The sequence below is a fragment of the Zea mays genome, chromosome 7 (assembly GCF_902167145.1).
Source record: "Zea mays cultivar B73 chromosome 7, Zm-B73-REFERENCE-NAM-5.0, whole genome shotgun sequence".
NCBI lineage: Eukaryota > Viridiplantae > Streptophyta > Magnoliopsida > Poales > Poaceae > Zea > Zea mays.
The window spans coordinates 163,480,607-163,497,252 of record NC_050102.1 but is presented as its reverse complement, the minus strand read 5'-3'; the positions used below and the strand labels follow the sequence as shown (position 1 = coordinate 163,497,252).

Genomic DNA, 16,646 nt, shown 5'->3' with positions numbered 1-16,646 from the left:
TATGTATAGCTTAAGAAAACTAATCTATACTTCTATACATACTGTATAATCTATCAGTTTAAACATTGCAAAATCCACCAACCAAAATCACCCCCACTTTGTTTTTAATTTAAACTTTGTCGTCATCATATTTTTGCAGGTCTCTTGTGACGTTGTGCTTGACACTGACGTTTCGACCTCTGTCGTGGTGCGATACGTGCCTCCCTTTAGCGCCTCTGCTCTGCCAGCGCTCTCCTTGTTAACAGGAGCACATAAATCTTATGCCGGGTCGGTGAATATCCGTCTCTATCGCCATTCTCCCATGAGGATTTCCCCTCACGCGATGTTGGATGGTGGCAAGCGGAGCCCTGATGCGTTGTCGAGTGATTCTGCTTACTCGAAGAGAGATCGTCGTTTGCGATATGTTGTGGTCAGCCTGCCTCGTGCCTCCTTTAGTCCTCGTCCGTGTTTGCATGGCAGATGGCCACAAGGCAGCGAGACACGCGTAGCTACGAGGGGGGTCTAGATGCACAAGTATGTTGCTCTTAGTGGAGGTTGCTAATCGTCGTACGACAATCGTCGTTTCGATCGTTTTAATATGCGTCGTGTTGTGTTTTGCTTTTTTATTTTCTCCATGTTACTAAAGTACTTGTTATATTGTGCTAGCAGCTGTTTGTAATCTGTGGTCTGCCACAACATTATGTAAGAGTTTGCCTCGTTTCCTTTAAACAAGAGGTCGTTGAGGCGTGACTTAGTCATGCCAGAATAAATGAAATTTAGGTGGGGATTCTCTCCACCTCTTGATTATAAAAAATCACCCACACACTCATGACCTCCACTAAATTCACTAAATAAATTGTACCTTAAACTTAACACATCATCAAAACACTGGATAACCTCTCTTTCTTATTAAAATCCAATGGACAATATTATTTGAATTATTCCTCGTCCATCATCCCCCTCCCCTACGAGGCTATGACCCTGCCGCCTTAGCCTCCCCCACGTTCTCGTCGCCCCTCCCTCTCACTCGCGCCGCTGTTGACCCCTTCTTTCTTTTTTTTTCCACGGGATCGTATCGTTAGCACGGCTACATGCTAGTTTTAGGAATATCGATGAGATTAGAGGAAGGGTATTATACGGGCCCTAAAAAAATATTACTATACTCCTACAGTCCTACAGATACATTCTGTGTGATTCGGCCCAATCAAGGCCCGCAAGACAACATGCTGGGCCCGTTTGGTTGAACTCAGATTAAGCCCACGGCCCAGGCATGCCTGAGCGGGACTGCCGAGTGGCGACAACGGGGTCGAAGTGGAATGGAACTGGGTAGTGGTGACGAACAGTGACGGAGAGCACCCTTGCGCCGCCCGCCAGGGACGCGCCATGCCTGCGACGGGTACGGCCGCGGACTACCACCGCGACATTCTCCGGGTACAGCTTCGCGCAGGTGCTGGCACAGACATTGCGCCAATTGAACCGAGGTTCGGCCTTACGAATCCCCTCTTTTCGCTTTTTGCTTTCGATTCGAGCCAGGCATTCAGAAGAAATAACCACGTGGGGAGTGCCGTCTGCTGATGCTATGAGTTGATAACGCACTACGGTAGCGGTTACTGTACCCTCTTTATGTGCTCCCCAAATCCCAATTGCAGTTCGTGCTCATGAATTTTGTCTGATTCATTCAAGTGGATATACTACCCGTTGTGAAGTTTACTCTTGGAATAAAGCAACTCAAGATCAGAGTGGTGTTGCTGCTGTTTTTATCTGAAACTGTTGCAACTGCTGGTACTGTGGTTTTTAAAATGAATGAGTTTTAGGATCAGAATGACCTATTTTGTTGTTAAAGACATGAGGTTAAAATTTCGAAGATTCAGGTTGAGCCCAAGAATCAATCTGCGTATCCAAGCAAAAATGTAAAAAACATATGTTGTATTAATGAATATGCATAACAATCAAACTTACTCACATGACTATATCGGTGCAATTTTTTTTCCCTCTTGATGCAGATAGTTACAAGCATTTTTCTCAAAAAACAATGACAATGTGCTTCTACCTTTCCAGCGTGATACTCATAGTCATATTAATGCTTCGTGATGAAACTTCTTCCTCACTAGGATTTACATGGAAGTAAGCTGGCTGCATAGGCTTGGGTAAGTCCACATCCTTACTGTTTAGCATTGTGACAACTCGCTCCATATCAGGTCGATGCTCCGCATTTTCTTGAACACATAAGAGTGCCACCTGAATGTGCCTTTCTATCTCTTCACGTACATTGCCTGGAGGAGAATAAATCAGCTCATCTGATTTTCCGTCCGTCCAAAGTTGCCAAGCCTGCCAAAGTAACATGTTTTTGTGAAACAAGTGAGATAGAGGTATGTATTTATGAGCAAATGGGAATCCGCAGATGAAGTTCTGGATTCGTTAAGTTTAATTACACTCACATATGAGATGAGATTATATAGCTTTTGGTTGTACTCATAGAATTGGACCGTCCTCTTTGAGCTTAGAATTTCCAATGTCAATACCCCGTAGCTAAAAACATCTGATTTGATGGAGCAAACCCCATGAAAAGCATATTCAGGAGGTATGTAGCCACTGAGGATGGAAGTTAAATAGTGTCAGTACTCAGTATAATACAAAAAGTGAAATTTTTAAGTTAACTTGATGACATGCTACAATTTTGAAGCACCTCTATAAATTTTAAATGTACTCAAAGTGCACAGATCCATATGTTCTTACTGTGTGCCCACTATTCTTGTAGTATTTGATTCTTTCGCGTTTGAACAGAATATTCTGGCCATCCCAAAATCTGATATTTTTGGATTCATTTCACTATCCAAGAGAATGTTACTTGCTTTCAAATCCCTATGGACAACGCATAACCGTGAATAATTGTGAAGGTAAAGAAGCCCTTGAGCTATCCCATTAATTATGTGCAGGCGTTTTGACCAGTTTAGATCTGCTCCCTTCACATTATCTGCAAAAGATGTACAATTTATCAAAACTGTTGACATACTGTAAGCAACTTACACATGTAGAAGAGATGGTCCTTGCCAAATATGAAGTAATCTAGACTTTTATTTTCCATGTATTCATATATAAGCATCTTTTCTTGATCTCCTTTAGTGCAGCAACCCAGCAGCTTAACGAGATTTTTGTGTTGAAGCTTTGCTATAAGCTGGATTTCGTTTTGGAATTCCAATAGTCCTTGTAAAGAACATGCTTCAAGTTTCTTGGCTGCTATTTTAATTCCACTTCTCAATTGGCCCTGGGATTGATCAAAATAAAACAAACAAGTTACTGTTTTCAATAACTTATTCTTCTGGGAATTCATATCTGTTTTATTTAGTCAAAAAAATATCAATTATAATATGCATCATTGCAGATTGTATTTGTATCTCTACAATATAATATAGAGAAGGCATTATATTTGTATGATCAACATAATGTTCATTCACTTAAGGACTTCATTTGTGGTGTAAGGACATAATACCTTGTATACAGGGCCGAAGCCACCTTCTCCCAGTTTATTATCAACCGAAAAGTTATTTGTAGCTTCTTTTATATGAGAGTAATCGTACTGTGAAAATCCCAAGTTGCCACCTTCCATGCTCCATAGGTTTATCACACCTTTTATTGCCAAAGACACTCGTTGTAACTTTAATATTGCTTGTTCTGAAAAATAATATTGAAATTATACATATAAGAGAGCACATATTAATGACACACATTTTTATCTGTTATGTTAGTGGCTTAGTGCAGACCTCTTTGTTGTTGTGTTTTGATCCAGATATGGATAACCAAGCAAGCAATGGATATTACCACTAGGAAAACTCCAATTCCCACGACGTTATCAATTGTGTTGTCTGTAAATTCATGCATAAGATCAATTAGTTTTAGTTTGAGAAAAGTTCTACTGATGCGTTTGTTGAAACAATTTATGTTAACCAAAAGAGAAGTGTTGGCATCTGATGTATGCCTGTGCATCAGCGCTCCAAGAGCTACTCCTATTATTGCTTACCTTACCCTAGGCTGCATTACTCAATGTAACTTACCATTGTTTGGTTGCTCACAGAGGCCTTTATGCAAGTTTGCACATTGCTCAAAGCAGGCCTAATGCTTGTGCTAAAGCTTTGAATGAGCATTTCAAACTTAATAGGACTGCTGAGCAAATTTCTAACCACTTGAAGACAGTGAAGAAGAAGTACGTTAGGATTAATCAACTTAGGGCTGAAAGTGGGTCCGGTTGGGATGAAGATTTATTTATGGTTACAATGGACCATGAGCAGTACACAACCCACTTTGCGGTAATATATTAGTGCTGTTTTTATCCTTCTTTTGCTTGTATTATTGCTGTCATGTGAGTACTAACTTGGTTGTTTCATGCTAGAATGACAAGAACAAGGGGGATGATGAGTACATCAACAAACCATTACCTTACTATGGCAATTTAGCAACAATATATGGTAATAGTACAGCAACAGGAAGGTTTGTGAAGACCTCAAATGACCCTCTTGGAGTAGATGAGTTGAATACCCAAAAAGAAATGGAGAACATTGGGACACCAACTAATGGTTTGAATGACAAGGAAGGCAGCCCACCTAAGAGGGACGAAGGAGGACCTAGTAGACCATCCAAGAGAGCTAAGAAGGATGAATGTGGAGCAGATCCTTTGGTTCAAGCCTTTCAAAGTGGTGCTGAAACTATAGCTAATGCTATTGAAAAGGCTGCAGCAAGTAAAGGTTTGCCAAACGGATTGTTTGAAGCGGTGGACAGCCTTCCCGGATTTGAGCTTGAGCACAAGTCTAGGTACTACTCTCATATGCTTGGTGATCCTAATCTTGCAAATGGTTTCATGAATGTGCCCGTGCTTTACAAGATCACAAGATGGCCGATTTCATGAACAAGAATATGTAGGCTTCCTAGGTACTTAAGTAGACCTAGTTGGATGATTATATTGAGTAGTCATGGACTCTTGTGGTATGGATGATTTTGAGACATGCATTTGTATCCATGAACAATGCTCTTTGGATATTCTTGCATGTCATGGTGGTTGTATTTTGGGATGGTGGTTGCTGCCATATTGAACATTGATTGTGGCTGCTCATTGTTGACAATGTAGTTGGTAATCACACTATATTGGACTGCTCATATGTTGAGTATTTTGTGTTGAATGTGGCTGCTCATATGTAACCGCATTGTTGAGAACATTGTGATGGTAATGAGTTGTTGTATGTTGATCATAGTGTGTTACAATTTGAAATTATACTCTAGTTCCACTCTTGAACCAAACAAAGAATGGAGCCGATCCGTTCTACTTCACTCCAGAACCAAACAAAAAATAGAGCCGCTCCGTTCTACAATACCAAACACAGAGCGGAACGGCTCCGCTCCTGGAATTGGAATGGAGTGGCTCTACTCCAACACACTCTTGAACCAAACACACCCTAAAGGGTGCAGCCTGCCTCTCTTTACTTGATATAGCAAGATAAGATGTAGAAGATTCTACCAACTACTACTATTGCAGTGCCATACTGGCCATACCATCTACTGTTACTGCTAGGCCATACAAGCATGCTCCTGTCACTAGACAGGGGAGGCATAGCCAAAAGAACATAACACTATCTGCTCATAACGCATGGAAGGCAAAACAGCAAGAGCTAGCCAGATTAAACAACACAATTCCTGTAGCTGAGTGCACCTTTACTGCATGGGCAAACTGTGTTTTAGCGAGGGAGATCAGGTTAGATTTGTAGGTGTTGTTTGGCGCATGGTTTTTAAAGCGGTAAGGCGGTCCAAGGCGTTGGAGCACCGCCAGGACGCCTAGGCGAGGTAGGCGGGCAAGGCGCCTAGACGTTAGACCACCGCCCGGACACCTAGGCGACGCCTTAAGAACAGATGTTTGGCGTGTACCTGGCACCATTGCAATCACTGCAGAACGTCTGGCCAGCCAATGGTGCTGGGCAGGAGAGGAAGACAAATAGGAGAGATAACAATTTCAGAATGACTGGTAACTAGAGGTCTAGAGCGCCGTGGTCTTGGTCACAGATGAGTGCCAAATGTCATATTGGCTTTGTCTTCAAAGAGGTAAGAGAATTCAATGGTCAAGCTTAGATTACATTCAGACGTGTTATTTGCAACATAAATTGAAAGACGGTGACATGGCCATATTTCCACGGAAGACTGGTCTAGAGAGCTGTCTCTTGTGGATTCTTCCACATGATGTGAAGTTTACTTTGTTCTAATCTCTTGTGAGCAGTGGACTTGTCTACATTCAGGTGTTGTTGTACTTCTTGATTACATATTTATGTCTCCTAAATTATGAGGCTGATATCCTGACTGAAAAAACAAAGGAAGACTAAAAACAGCCATGATTAGATTTATGATATGTTCAAACAAATGATATCTAGGTATGCTGTCTAATGTCCATTATTGGGGGAATGTGATTCATCATCACAACAGAAAATGGCTTATGTCCCAGTGCCCAGTGGTAGACAGTTTGTCACTGATGTAAATTAATGTTGTCTCAGTTTATATAGAATAACAAGGAAAATTTTGTTAAATATGTAAAACTAATAGTCGAAGCAGCCTGAAAGGATTAGTGGTGACATACTGGCGAGAAAAAGGAGAACACATTGCCTTACAATTAATTAACGCAAGAAGGATGACCAAGACCTGTAGCTCACACTTGATTAACAGTATATTCACATTCTGTTATATGCCATTTGTAGTAGTGATGGTGACATCATTTCTGCTACTCAATACAGTGACTGACACATTTAATTTCGCATAGGAGTAAGCTGGCTGCTTTGGTTCTGGCAATGTGATGCCATCACTGCTAAGAGTTGCAACAACATCAGGCATTGTAGGATGATCTATTGTTTTTTTTCTCATAACACACAACAATACCACAGCAACTCAGCAAGGTATTTCATCAGCTCTTCCAGTTCGTAGTCATCACCAAATGATTGATCATTGAACTTATTCCATCTCCTGTCTTTCCACAGTTCCCAGGTCTGAAAAGAGAAATGATTTTTTACATGCGTATGATGGTGTATCTTTAGCTGTTAGAAGTAGCTAAAATGCTAGACAACAGCAATAAAACAGGGAGGTACAGGAAACCCCCTGTACTTTGAGTTCAATACTTTATGGAAGGAAATAATGTAGAACACCATACAGATACACCATTAATACTAAACTGAAAACATCTGACTTGATCGAGAGAAGGCCATCAGATGCAATTCATTAGCCATGTATCCACTAGAAAAGAAGAGAATGGGGCTAGTCAGAATACAATTCCTTAGATAGAAATATTAGTAAGTAACAGAACTAGTATAACAATACCCTTACTATGTGCCCACAAGTCTGCTGGCTGTTGCTTGAGTGGCATCCGATGGAAATATCCTTGCCATCCCAACATCAGAAATCTTAGGGTTTAGATCAGAAATCTAACAGGATTTTACTTGCTTTCAAGACCCTATGGACGATGCGTATTCAGGAGAGGTTGTGAAGGTACAGGAGTCCCTGGGCTATACCATCAGCTATTTTGACTCCTCTCTTCTATTTAAGTGATGCATGCATGATTGGATCTACAAGCAATGTAACACAACATTAAATGTTAATTCTGCACACGAGAACGCATACAATTATGAAATAATAAGCATTTTATAGTACGGGCATACCAAAAATGAAGTGGTCCAAGCTTTGGTTCGTCAGTTATTCGTATATCAGCATCTTCTCTTCATGGATGCAACGACCAAGGAGTCTAACAAGGATTTTGTGCTTAAGTTTTGCTAAAACCTGAATATCGCGATATCTAAAGGGGTATGTTTGGTATAGCTTTTTTCTAAAGAGCTTTTCTGAGAATCTGGATTCTTGTATAGTCTAGTTGTCAAGATAATCTAAATATCGCGGGATTACTTGCAGACTATAGAGGAAGCTAGAATAGTTTATAGAGTTTAGGATCTAGAAAGCAACGAATTTTTCTCATCGTGACAAAACTTGACGGATTATTTGCGGATTATTTGAGTGATTTTCATGGAAACGATTCTCATAGAAACAAGCTAAGAAGTGAAGCCTTTGGCTACAAGAATCGGATTCTGACGGTTAGAATCTAATTTTAAGCCATAACAAACACCCGTCTTGTTGTGAGCAGACAGTCTTTTTATTGCTACCTCTTGTCCATCAGTAAATACTCCCTGCAAAATTCATCACATATGGAGCTTTTACATAATTTGATGCGTGATATACTAATAACGTTATAGCACGGAAATACCTTGTAAATCTGCTATGTACCATTAGCAGTCTGAGAGAAACCATAATTTGACGTCGGCCCATTTCGGCGCGTTCTTGAAGTTGGCGAGGAAGTTCCTGTCAGAGAAACGGAGATGGTACAGCTCGGAGTAGACGGTCACGTCGCTGTGGAGCGCGCAAGGTGAGTGGCCGTCGCCGTCGATGGCGCCAAGGGCACCCCGGCGGCGCCTGTAGTTAGCACCAGCGGAGTCCGCCCGGCAGAGCACGGCGCCGTAGACCCTGTCAGGCTCCTCCCCGGCAGAGCCAGTGGCCGAGTGAAGCCTCGCGGCGTCCCCGATCAGTGCGCTGGCTAGCGACCTCAGGCTGGACATGTAGGTACTGGTCACCGGCTGCCGTCGCCGGCGTGGTGGAGAGGAGAATTGCGAGCGCTAGCAGATCTGACACCAGTAGCACCAGTAGTTTTTTTTCCTAGGTTAACTTTAATAATTAAAATGTTGACCACAGCGCTAAAGAATTCCTAAAAGGGCAAAGCTGAAAGGAAAAGGAAGAAAAAAATTGAGAAGAAAATAACTGTTCTGGACGAGCTAGCACTTACACATGCAGCAGAGCAATGTGCAAGTCTACATCTATAAAGTATTAAAAGCTACGAAAATTTGAGGCCTCCTCCGCTCACCACGCTACGGACGACCTTCAGCACAGCACAGCCCCCGTGGCCTGCCAACGCTCGCTCAGCTGCTGGTGAACATCTTGCAAAAAAAAACCTTAGTTTCGTGAAGATGGAAAGGGTCAAAGGGCTCCTGAGATGGCAATGGGTAACCGAAATCCGATGGGTTTTTACCTCATTAGGGTACGGGTTTGGGTCAATTTTTATAATCATGGGTTTGTTAGTGGGCATAAATCATACCCGGCGGGTTTATGGGTACGGGTTTATTGTTCCTATAGTATCCAAACCCGTGAACCCGTGGGTTTTTAAAACCTGACCAAACCTAGTGCATATTGTCATTTTATTTTATAAACGAATAACAAACTTGTTATTCCTTATTTACTTCATAATTTTTATCAATTGGTGAATGTATTAGTAGTCGGTGAGAGTGTTGCTTGCTTGCTATTATAGTTTTTACTAGTGTTATATATGTGGTGGATGGATAACTAGTGCAAGGTCACTTAATTATACAACTTATTATTTATATTTCATTCTCTCTACTAATAATTTTATACCAAATCATGAACTCGTTGTTCATTACATAGATTTTGGATCATGATATCATTAATCATTACGATAATTATTGATTATGAGAAGAACAAGTATATTGTAGATGAAACCCACGGGTACCCGCTAACTCAATGGATACGGGTTTGGGCAAAATCTCAAACCCGTCATGGGTACGGGTTTTTTTAATGGGCATAGATATTTTCCATGGGTACGGGTTTGGGACGGCAAAACCCAGTGAGTTTGTACCCGTTGCCATCTCTAGCTCCTCTGTCAAACCCTAGCTTCTCAGATTTCCTCCCTTCGTCTCTCTCTCCACGCGTCGTCGCCTCGATTCGCACTCGTCCTTCCCGCGTCGTTGCTGCTACTACGCCTCCCTACCTACTCGCCTGGATTTCCTCCCTTCGTCTCTCTCTCCGCGCGTCGTCGCCTCGCTTCGCACTCATCCTTCCCGCGCTGTCGCTGCTACTACGCCTCCCTACCAGCTCGCCTGACCTTCGGCTGGGCGGACGACACATTCAAGATCTGTTGGGGTTCTCGCCGATGGGGTCCTGGATATGGCGAGCCCGCAGTCGGCCACCGGCGTCGCGAGCGACGAGGAGATCTGGAGGAAGTTGCGCAAGGCTAGGTTTGACGAGTGCAGGTGTAGCACAGCGCATCGCCTGCTCATGTGGCCTACATAGAGTAGAGTGTGCAGGGAGGTGAAGGCCGAGCTAATCCGCCCATCCCAACAGCCTCTCCGCTGGCAATCTTACTCTGGTGATCCCTCTTCCTCATTCGATCCAGCTCAGCTGAGCTCTCTTCCTCCCGTCATGGTCGTACTCTTTTTTAATTGTTCACTCATACTTCTTGAGAGAAAAGATAGTAAATCAATTTGTTGCTGCTGCTAGCTACGATACTTGTAGCAGGAGGTAGAAGAAGGGAAGGGAATCCACGAAGAGATGGGGAAGCAGCAGGTAGATCACCGATTCCTTGACCAGGTCTGCCCCAAATGCAGCCAAAACGTCCTCAACACTAGGGTCAAGATCAAGGTGAGTGAAAGCTAGAAGGAAGGGTTCCTCTTGTCTCCTCCCCGTCCCTAATTGGTTGGAGATCCCCATGTTAATTTGAGTTAACTTGAGTTGGGTTCATTTCCATTTCAGGCGAGGACGACACTAAGCGTTAGGGAATGGCATGTTGCGATCACGCGTGATGGACACCTGGATATCGCCTCTGTTCTGAGCCACATACAGAGAGGGGTACCATCTTTTCTCACACCCGCATCCAATTTCATTTAACTACTCCTTGGAAAAAATCATCACAAAATAAAAGGGCTTAGGGTGTGCACCCCACAATTAGGGGAGAGGTTTGGGGGTTCTTGCTTTGCTGCTTTAACCCTGGGAGCACCTTCGATGAGAGGGACCAGATTAGGGAGCAGAGAAGGTCGATTGGTGAACCCTTTTTCCAAGTACTATTGTACCACCCTCCCTCGCTTTCTCAACTCATGGACTATGATCAGGATGCAGTACGCTAGATGAAAGGAATAATGCAAATAGATGGATTCTCATGTTTCCAGTGGTAAAATTACCACCAACCCGTTTATAACCGAGGATGGATTCGATAATAAGGATATTGTGTATGCCTTCTATACACTTCTACAAAATGACTACATCAAACAAAGAAAATTGGCTCAGTCTTTACAATGGTTTGACATAAAGATACTAAAGAAGTAAGAAAATGATGCAGAAGCCTACATTGAGAATGAGGAGGTAATTAATTTTTTATTACATTGATAAGCTTAATATACTTTGATTCTGTCTTACGTAGACTATATAAATATATATTAATGAAAAACGAGCATTTCTTTTCTTTAAACCAGTATAAGAAGGTTTTTGATGTTCATGATTTGACTAGGAATAATTTGTTACTACAGGTCTTGAATCCCTTCAAGGTAATCCTGATCTAGAGTAAGCTTACTACAGAGCTCTGTTATGTAGATCATGTTTCCATAAGGCCTTAACCCTTGTTTCATGTTCAATTTTGTCAAAAATGGTACCTCAATTTTTTTTATTGTTGTCAATTATCAAATGTGTTTCTCAAAGCAGTTTGTTTATTTATGTTCATCTTCTGTTATTGTGTATATACTATATAGTGATTCCAATCTAAGCAAATATGATTCCATGATAGAATCTGTTTTTTAAAGATAAAAGTAAAAATATGCGAAAAGCTACGAATGTCCTCTGACCACAGCTTACTATGTACCATATCGAATATTTGTATGTTAAGAAAAAACACCGCTCAACAATGGCTGTGAGTGAAAGATTTATTTTGGTTAACTTTGCATGTGTCGTATACATCCCCATATACAATTTGGCCTTGATGACAATCAACCACTTTTAGAGTTAAATGGTTGTGAAATACAATGAATTCAGATGCCAATTCCTTTTTGGTGGATGGAACATGACATGTGGAATATTTATTGAGTCACATTCTTGTGTTTATTGTTTGCAGCCTCGAGAAACCTGAAGTTTGAACACATGATAATTGATGTGCTTGTCTTTTGTGAATGGACTGGGCTGTTCGCTTGACTTTTGTAGATAAAGTGAAGCTGCCTTGTAGTTTTCTAAGGTTTATGTATATAATTATGTGGATTGCATTAGCCCCAATATCATGTATATACCTCTCGCTGTGGTGCCTCTGTGGTGCCTATCCCTACGTACATCACCTAATGTAGACTTGGATCTTGTCATCTTATTTTGGATTAGTTCCCTACATCTTATTTTTGATTAGTTTTTGTTGTATCAAGTCTGATCATTACACTATGTTAAACCTCTATGTATGATAGCTTGTGCTAAAACATAAAACAACTGAAATTTTAATGTAAATTATGTTCGATCTCTTTATGTTATTAGTCTTACCGTTGCTTTGTTGCTCGGTTTATCTCGCACCAATCAATTTCATGGGAGATTACATCAACAATTATTTATTACTGATTTCCCTTTGGGATAGATAGGCGCACGAAGTGTGATTTTCCCTATGCTGGATAGGGCGCTCGAAGGGGCGCCACCTGATCTAGTGCATATTAATGTAGGCCAAATTATTCGCCTCGTTTGTCCAGGCCGGCAGGTGGATACGAGTATAGTACAATTGACGGACGGGCAAAGCTTTGATGACCCACGGACTTCGGGCAGTGGTACGCCACCAATAGCCCAACACGGCACACCAGGCCCATTCGATCTCCGACGTGAGCCCTGAATTCTGCGTTTTTCTCATGAAAATGAATTGATCCTTACGAAATTTTGTAGGTATCATAAGAAATTGGAAAATTTAGATATGTACCATTAAAAGATTACAACTTTAGATATATATATCATTACTATCTCGCTTATACGTGGGGTTCACATGAGTTAATGTGAAGTCCATGAAGTTGATATATATCTAAAGTTGTAATCTTTTAATGGTATAGATCCAATTATTCCTAAGAAATTTGTGTGTTTCAGATGCTACCGGGATCTGTTTCCCTAACAAGTGTCCATAGCAAGCAAACTAGCAAGGTTTATGTGTGGGCATATTTTGGTCATTTGATAAGCAGGGATTATTTGGTGAAGTCTTGAGCTCTCTACATGACTCACAGAAGTTAGACAGCAAACCAAAAAAAACATGCTCTAATAAACTCCGGCAACCCATTTTCTATATTTTCTGCTCTTCGAAACCACCCTCGATCTCCACTTACTAGACTATAAATGCAATACATTTTCTTATGATTTTTTTTACTCTAGAGGGTCTGATGGAAACATGAGATTGATACACACGTCCATGCGCAGGCTGGCGTCGCTGTAGCCAGACAGATACGATAATTTTGAGCGTATAAGTGGATGCATGTTAATACCATCAAAATAGCCTATTTTGCTTCCACCCATGCAGGTTGTGACTCTCACATACAATCAACCAAACATAATCTCAAATAAAGTCAACGCATACGATGATCTAAGATGAGATGATGCGGGTAACCAATCAGGCGAATAGAGAACACTTATAAGACTTAGATATAGAGAATGAAACATGCAGAGACTTTTGAAATGGATCTACAATAAAAAACCTAAGCTCAAAAAGAACCAAAATTTTCATTTCAGTTATTTTCTAAAAAAATATTTATTTTTGTATTTACGAAGAATTTTATTTTAACATCAACCTAAGAGATTAATATAACAAGCTATAATGTTGATATAACCCATCTCGATCTCATAGAATATGCATGAGGCACAGTCCCTAGCCCCTATGATACCTAATCTAGTCGACTTTCAGTGTTTGCTAGACCGACTTTTTTGGAGTTTGAATCGATTTGTTTTCACTGCTTGAAATTTTTTTATTTTAATTGTTGACTAAGCTTTTTGCCCCTTAGTAACATTTTTCCTGTGTAAACATCTAGTAGTAGGCTTCTTTGGTTTCTGCTCACCCGCCGCCAACGACAGCGGGAGAGGGATTTTTCAGGTGCGGTCATCATCACAGTTCAGGTGCTGATCGACATATGTTCAAATTCGGGAATGTGTGGTGCGGAGAAATTGCGACTGCGTCCTGATGTCAGGTTCATCTGGGTTACAGAGCTTGGGCGTGGTGATTGTTGTTGACACCCACCTGAAGTCATCCAGGCTGACCAGGCATGGCTTTTTTGGCCTCGACGGCCACCAAATACCGCACCTAATCCGCTAATCCCTTTGAAAATGAGCGCCCGTACGTGGAAAACCGAACCGTAGACGCCACCGTGTTGCAAACTGGTTCGGCTGTTTCCAGGCAATTCAATCACCAAACAGTACCTGCACAAAGATGTCGTGCTGCGACCAGGTCAACGTTCTCGTCGCGTTAGAGATAGCCGCCACGGCACGAGCTCGACGCGGACCATCTTCTCACTGCTAAGCTTAGCTTATATAAACGCAAACGTTCCAACGCCATTCTCGTATTACGTACTCCTGCATAGCATAGCTTAGCTTGCTTCCCCAATGCCAATGTCATCGACAGCACAAATGGCTTCCCTCGCCGTTCTCATCATTTCCCTCGTCTTTGCGGCGCTTGCCTCCGACTCCGACGCCGCCGCAGGCGTCCGCGTCGAGCTCACGCGCGTCCACGCCGACCCCAGCGTGACCGCGTCCCAGTTCGTCCGCGGCGCCCTGCGCCGCGACATGCACCGGCACAACGCCAGGAAGCTAGCCCTAGCCGCGTCGTCCGGCGCCACGGTGTCCGCGCCGACCCAGGACTCGCCCACCGCCGGGGAGTACCTGATGGCGCTGGCCATCGGCACGCCGCCGCTGCCGTACCAGGCCATCGCCGACACGGGCAGCGACCTCATCTGGACGCAGTGCGCGCCCTGCACCTCCCAGTGCTTCCGCCAGCCGACGCCGCTGTACAACCCGTCCAGCTCCACCACGTTCGCCGTGCTCCCGTGCAACAGCTCGCTGAGCGTATGCGCGGCGGCGCTGGCCGGGACCGGGACGGCCCCGCCGCCGGGGTGCGCGTGCACGTACAACGTCACGTACGGCAGCGGGTGGACGAGTGTCTTTCAGGGGTCCGAGACCTTCACGTTCGGGTCCACGCCGGCCGGTCATGCCCGCGTCCCTGGCATCGCCTTCGGCTGCAGCACCGCCAGCAGCGGCTTCAACGCCTCGTCCGCGTCCGGCCTCGTCGGGCTGGGCAGGGGGAGGCTGTCGCTCGTCTCCCAGCTCGGCGTCCCCAAGTTCTCCTACTGCCTCACGCCGTACCAGGACACCAACAGCACGAGCACGCTCCTCCTCGGGCCGTCGGCGTCGCTCAACGGCACCGCCGGCGTCAGCTCCACGCCTTTCGTCGCCAGCCCTTCCACTGCGCCCATGAACACCTTCTACTATCTCAACCTGACCGGCATATCCCTCGGCACGACGGCACTGTCCATCCCGCCCGACGCCTTCTCGCTCAACGCGGACGGCACCGGCGGGCTCATCATCGACTCTGGCACCACCATCACATTACTGGGCAATACGGCGTACCAGCAGGTTCGGGCAGCGGTTGTCTCCCTGGTGACGCTGCCCACCACAGACGGGTCGGCAGACACGGGGCTCGACCTGTGCTTCATGCTGCCCTCCTCAACATCGGCGCCGCCGGCCATGCCGAGCATGACGCTCCACTTCAACGGCGCGGACATGGTGCTCCCGGCGGACAGCTACATGATGTCGGACGACTCCGGCTTGTGGTGCCTGGCCATGCAGAACCAGACCGACGGCGAGGTAAACATTCTCGGCAACTACCAGCAGCAAAACATGCACATCCTCTACGACATTGGGCAGGAGACATTGTCGTTTGCTCCGGCCAAATGCAGCGCGCTCTGATCAGAGCTTTACAGAACTGAAAATACGCGCGCGCAATTGCATAAGGATCGTGATTTTTTTTAACTATATATTATGTAAAAATGGCGTGTTGCTCGGGTTGGGTTGTAAAGCAGGAGATATTTTTCCTTCTCGGATCCATGTGCTTTATTCTTTATTTTTAGGGTCTTCTTTATTCTTCATTTGAAATACACTTCTCCATCCAGAGCAAATAAATATTTGAAGATCAAGGGCAATGGCTATGACAAGTAAAATAATTTTCAAAACTAAGTGAAACTTTACAAAATCCGAAAATTGTGCTCTCTGCTCTAACGAAAATGAAGAAACAGATCAAACAAAAAAAAACACCACAAAACTCTAAAAAGACAACAAAGATCCAAATAAAGTCCGGTTAAGCTGATTTTTTTACACACCTTCCCATGAAAATTTCAAAGGCGTACACAAAAGTTGAGCTCCAAAAGGTTAAAGCTTCAACAGTGGATCAAAAAACGCGCTCTTAACTTCGTGTTTTCTCAAAATCGATCAAGTGGTTGGAATTTTATGTTTGAGTTGAATCTATCAAACCACTTGGTGGGAATGATCCTTGGAGGTTCTTGCATGTTTCTATCCAACTCAAAAGTCCCTAAAAACTTGGATTCAAAAGTTCTAACAAAATATCAAAGCGAGGAGATCGAGAAGGGAAAATCCAAAGTGAAAACTTCAAAAACTCAAGACAACACAAAAATGGATTTCACTTGGACATGAACCACCATAGTAAGAGCCATGCTTCCTAGATATGCACATTCTTTATTTGTCACCCTCTTCCTTCATATGGCCTTCAGAAAGAGGTTAAATTAAGGAAGAAGTGGGCAACGTACTAATTCATGTTAACCTGT

General features: G+C 43.4%; 3 protein-coding genes and 1 pseudogene across 8 annotated transcripts; 2 read left to right on the top strand and 2 right to left on the bottom strand.

Annotated features, from left to right (window-relative positions):
- The first annotated feature begins 1,297 nt into the window (after window positions 1-1,297).
- On the top strand, window positions 1,298-5,210 carry LOC100279054 (uncharacterized). Of its 2 annotated transcripts, NM_001152110.1 has the most exons (6): window positions 1,298-1,460; window positions 2,038-2,126; window positions 2,272-2,348; window positions 2,764-2,876; window positions 4,052-4,283; window positions 4,367-5,009. In NM_001152110.1, exons 5-6 carry the CDS (start codon window positions 4,242-4,244, stop codon window positions 4,877-4,879), a joined length of 555 nt encoding a protein of 184 aa, NP_001145582.1. In that variant the 5' UTR covers window positions 1,298-1,460; window positions 2,038-2,126; window positions 2,272-2,348; window positions 2,764-2,876; window positions 4,052-4,241; the 3' UTR covers window positions 4,880-5,009. The 2 variants fall into 2 exon arrangements, with proteins under 2 accessions (NP_001145582.1, XP_008651289.1); XM_008653067.3 differs by having other exon boundaries at window positions 1,300-1,460; window positions 2,038-2,348; window positions 4,367-5,210.
- Window positions 1,952-6,613, bottom strand: LOC118472992 (cysteine-rich receptor-like protein kinase 10). Of its 3 annotated transcripts, none has more exons than XM_035961097.1 (7): window positions 5,890-6,612; window positions 3,741-3,842; window positions 3,470-3,651; window positions 3,031-3,244; window positions 2,716-2,953; window positions 2,418-2,571; window positions 1,952-2,307 (listed from the first exon to the last, which is right to left on the bottom strand). In XM_035961097.1, the coding sequence occupies exons 1-7, from the start codon at window positions 5,897-5,899 to the stop codon at window positions 2,026-2,028; spliced, it is 1,182 nt and encodes a 393-aa protein (XP_035816990.1). In that variant the 5' UTR covers window positions 5,900-6,612; the 3' UTR covers window positions 1,952-2,025. The 3 variants fall into 3 exon arrangements, with proteins under 3 accessions (XP_035816990.1, XP_035816992.1, XP_035816991.1); XM_035961099.1 differs by lacking the exon at window positions 5,890-6,612 and adding an exon at window positions 5,678-5,872; XM_035961098.1 differs by lacking the exon at window positions 3,741-3,842 and having other exon boundaries at window positions 5,890-6,613.
- A 462-nt stretch (window positions 6,614-7,075) lies between these two features.
- LOC100382296 (LOC100279706-like pseudogene) lies at window positions 7,076-8,993 on the bottom strand (annotated as a pseudogene). Of its 2 annotated transcripts, NR_155553.1 has the most exons (4): window positions 8,903-8,993; window positions 8,252-8,666; window positions 7,659-8,174; window positions 7,076-7,565 (listed from the first exon to the last, which is right to left on the bottom strand). The product of NR_155553.1 is annotated as a protein-like pseudogene, transcript variant 1 (transcript). The 2 variants fall into 2 exon arrangements; NR_155554.1 differs by lacking the exon at window positions 8,903-8,993 and having other exon boundaries at window positions 7,192-8,665.
- Window positions 8,994-14,384: 5,391 nt separating this feature from the next.
- LOC100274575 (Aspartic proteinase nepenthesin-1) lies at window positions 14,385-15,999 on the top strand. Its single transcript, NM_001157206.2, has one exon. It carries the CDS (start codon window positions 14,416-14,418, stop codon window positions 15,772-15,774), a length of 1,359 nt encoding a protein of 452 aa, NP_001150678.2. The 5' UTR covers window positions 14,385-14,415; the 3' UTR covers window positions 15,775-15,999.
- The last annotated feature ends 647 nt before the right edge of the window (window positions 16,000-16,646 follow it).